The sequence below is a fragment of the Apis dorsata genome, unplaced genomic scaffold (assembly GCF_000469605.1).
Source record: "Apis dorsata unplaced genomic scaffold, Apis dorsata 1.3 scaffold_486, whole genome shotgun sequence".
NCBI lineage: Eukaryota > Metazoa > Arthropoda > Insecta > Hymenoptera > Apidae > Apis > Apis dorsata.
In genome coordinates, this window is record NW_006263721.1 from 947,525 (window position 1) to 951,131 (window position 3,607).

Here is a 3,607-nt window from a genome sequence, read left to right on the forward strand (position 1 = left end):
TTTTGAAATTATTTTTCAAAGCGATAAATTCGAAAAAAGATTTCAATGAAATTTGATCTGTATTATACAAATTTGTTATGCATCAATAAATATATGAAGAGTAACGTAAGATTTAAGAACCTGAGAATTAAATTTATATGGAAATTAAATAATTAAAGTAAAAAAAATAAAGAAAATGTACTTAAATAAAGATTATTATTATTAATTAAATTTCATTTTGGCGGGCATAAAATTTTTGGCTTTTTTTTTTATATTTAATAAGTATAATCTAATAAAAATTTTAATTGTATCAAAAATTGTGAACATAATTATAAATATTTCTTATTTATAAATAATGTCATATTTTAACTTCATACTCGAACATAATATGTATCATATTTTATTCAATCTATATATTAAATCATTATTCATATTAACTGTAAACAAATAGTGAAATAGAAATAGATTACATTTTTAATGAAAACATTACACAATATTTCATAAAAAAAAATCTAATCTAATTAAATACATGTTAAATATTCAAATTCAAACAAGCTAAATGTATAATAATAAATGTATAATAAATATAATAAATTTCAATGATTTTTGCACAATATATATATTACATAATATATTTAAAATTTATTATATATTATATTGAGGATTATGCTTATTAAATATTATAAGATAACATAAAAATAAAAAATTTTATGTTCACCAAAAAAAAGTTTAACCAAAATAAATAATTAAACAATTTTAATTATATATAAATTAAGATTTTAAAGATTTTGTATATATGAGAATTCATTGAGTACGTTCATATACATATATGTTCATTGAATAATTCTATTATTAATTAACTCAGTGCTATGAATTATGATTACACTGTTTGTATATAAATCTATCATTAGAAGTCATCATATTATTAGTAACTGCAATATGATAATGTATTTTGCATATCTATGAAATAAAAACAGAATCAAAGTGAAAATAAAAAAACGAAATTGATTCTTTTTATTTCACAAATATATATATTTTTCAAATCTGAATAATATCAAGATCTGATATTACATTAATACAATTTTGTTATTATGAAAAAATTAATGATTAATTGCCTTTAATTAGCGAGAAGATCATCTTGTAGAAGATTTTATTTTTAGTTCAAATTAATTTATCTTTAGCATGAATTAATCAATTAATCATCGATATTAAAATAATTTTTGAAGACTTTTTAATATCTATTATTGACTTTTTAATATTTGAGTCAAATAATTTTTTTTAAAACATTTTATCTAATTATCAAAAAAGAGAAAAGAGACAATATAAAATCTAACAAAATGATTAATGATAACAATACATAATGAACCAATAATAAATATTTAAACTATTATACTTTTCAACAATAGCAATGTATAACATATGACTATATTTTTTTTATGTTATTCATCAATGTATATATATATACATTGTATTATTTTTGCTATTAAATATTTTATATACTAATTTTGAACTTTGAAAAAATAGACTTCTAAATGGTATCATTTTCATTTCATTTAAATATTTATTCTTTAAAATATAGTATTCAATAATATTTGAAAATTTTTTCATTCATATAATGACTTGTTGAAAGATTAATAAAATTATACTAGACAAAATCTTAATTTTTTTTTTAAATAATATCTTTTCATATAAACAGCTTTTTATGTTTCAAATTAAATATAATTCAGTTTGAATTATATTTGATACATACACTTAAACCATATATACTGCAAGAAATAATCACTACAATCTTGATATGAATGATATGAACATATGAAATAATATCTTAAAAATCTTTATAGGAACATATTTTCATCTTTAAAGTTTTGAATTAATTAGTATGATCATTTATAGAATTACAAGATATATCAGATTTACCACCTTTAAACTTTGTTACTGTACATTCATTTAATATTTTAGTATGGTCATAGCTATTAAACTTTCTTGAGTGTAATGTACTAGAAATATTAATTTCATCTATTGCTAAAATATTTGAATTATCTAAAATTCTATTGTTTTCTAAATTTACATTTTTTTCAGAATTATCTGTTCTAAACGTATTGTTTAAACTATGATCAAATGTTTTGAGATCATTTTGAATACTTTTAATAATTTCGGTATTATTTTCATATCGTCGTAGTATATTATTTTCATTTTCATACCTACGATGTATTGAACCAGAATCTAGACGTTTTCTAAATGTTTCATCATATGATTGTTGATCCTCTATTCGTCTAGAAAGTCCACTGTCATAACAATCTGATTCTATGTAGTGATTTAAATTATCTATTTCATAAGCACGTTTTGTTAATTGGCCTTCAAATCCAGCTCTTGCAGCTAAATGAAGATAATTGTCATCTCCAATTGGAGCTTGCCTATAATAATAATAATGTTTTAAATATTTTATATTATATATTAAGTATATTATATTATATTATTTATACTATTTATACTATATTTATACTATATATTAAGTATAATTCAATTATAGCTATGTAATTGTAGTTAAAAAATATATTAGTTTATTTTAATTAACTTACTTGCTTCCATATTTAGTATCACGTGCTAATCTCCTAAAATAAGCTCTATGCTCGTGCTGTAAAGCATATGCAGCTTCTCTTAATGCAGTTAAAGTTTTAAAACAAGATGGCACATCTTCTATAGGAGATCCACCACCTGGTATAATACACATATCATTAGCTCCATAAACAGCTTGACACTCACATGCACTCATTAAAGTTTCGAGACGTGGCATATTTGTAAATATTAGAGAATGTATTCGTTGCAAATCTCGATCTGGATCTAAAACCATACGCAATCCAGCTTCTACTCCCGGTGATACTTCACTACATCCTGGAGCAATTTCTGCTATTGCTTTACAACTATAAGCAATATTTATTAATAAATTTGAAAAATATATCAATTAAAATAATGCTAAATAACATACCAAAGCCAATGGCCATTAATATATGCACTTGGATGATATTTTTCTAATCGATTACTATTTGTACGACAAATTTTTGTTAAAATATCAATCCATTCTTTTTCTTCTACACAATTTCCTGCTTGAACATACAATGCCCTCTGTGATTGAATAATTTGAAATATATTTTTCATTTTAAAAGAATCTTCGTGAAGTTTTTCAACTGCCAATATTTCTTCAAGTGGTATTTTACATAAAGGTTCCTTGCCTATGAAATATGTCAAATATATAATTCTTTAAAATTATAAGATTAATTTTAAAAATATTCTTAGAAATCAATCTATTATTTAAAAAAATATAGAATATAAAATTTATTTATATACCTTTTGTTTTTGAATAAGACAAATCCTGTGTAGTAAGTTTAAAATATCTTTGTTTAAAATTTTTCCGACCAAAGCGTTTTCTACCTTGTGCCCTTTTAATCATTACTCTGTAATTAAATAACAATAATAATAATATATATTTGTAGAATTTTAAAATTAAAAATAAGGTATTATTACAAACCTCTTCTTACAATCAGCAGTATGCATGAAGAGAAAATATATTCTATTATAAATGCTTTTTATTATTATATTTATTTATAATTATATTTATTTATGAATAAAA

The 3,607-nt window shown here is 20.8% G+C and overlaps 1 protein-coding gene across 4 annotated transcripts in view; it reads right to left on the reverse strand.

Moving 5' to 3' along the window:
• Positions 1–1,747: 1,747 nt before the first annotated feature.
• LOC102676240 (ras GTPase-activating protein 3) overlaps positions 1,748–3,607 on the reverse strand; it is an 8,345-nt gene continuing 6,485 nt past the window's right edge. For 2 of the 4 annotated variants that reach the window (XM_006620188.2, XM_006620189.2), the window contains 5 exons: positions 3,506–3,547; positions 3,325–3,431; positions 2,966–3,209; positions 2,559–2,900; positions 1,749–2,393 (listed from right to left, as the gene is read on the reverse strand). In XM_006620188.2, the coding sequence (XP_006620251.1) occupies positions 1,850–2,393; positions 2,559–2,900; positions 2,966–3,209; positions 3,325–3,431; positions 3,506–3,547 (1,279 nt within the window). In that variant the 3' untranslated portion in view covers positions 1,749–1,849. Of the gene's footprint in view, positions 2,394–2,558; positions 2,901–2,965; positions 3,210–3,324; positions 3,432–3,505; positions 3,548–3,607 lie in introns of all 4 variants that reach the window. The other 2 variants (XM_006620186.2, XM_031512619.1) reach the window with 2 other exon arrangements.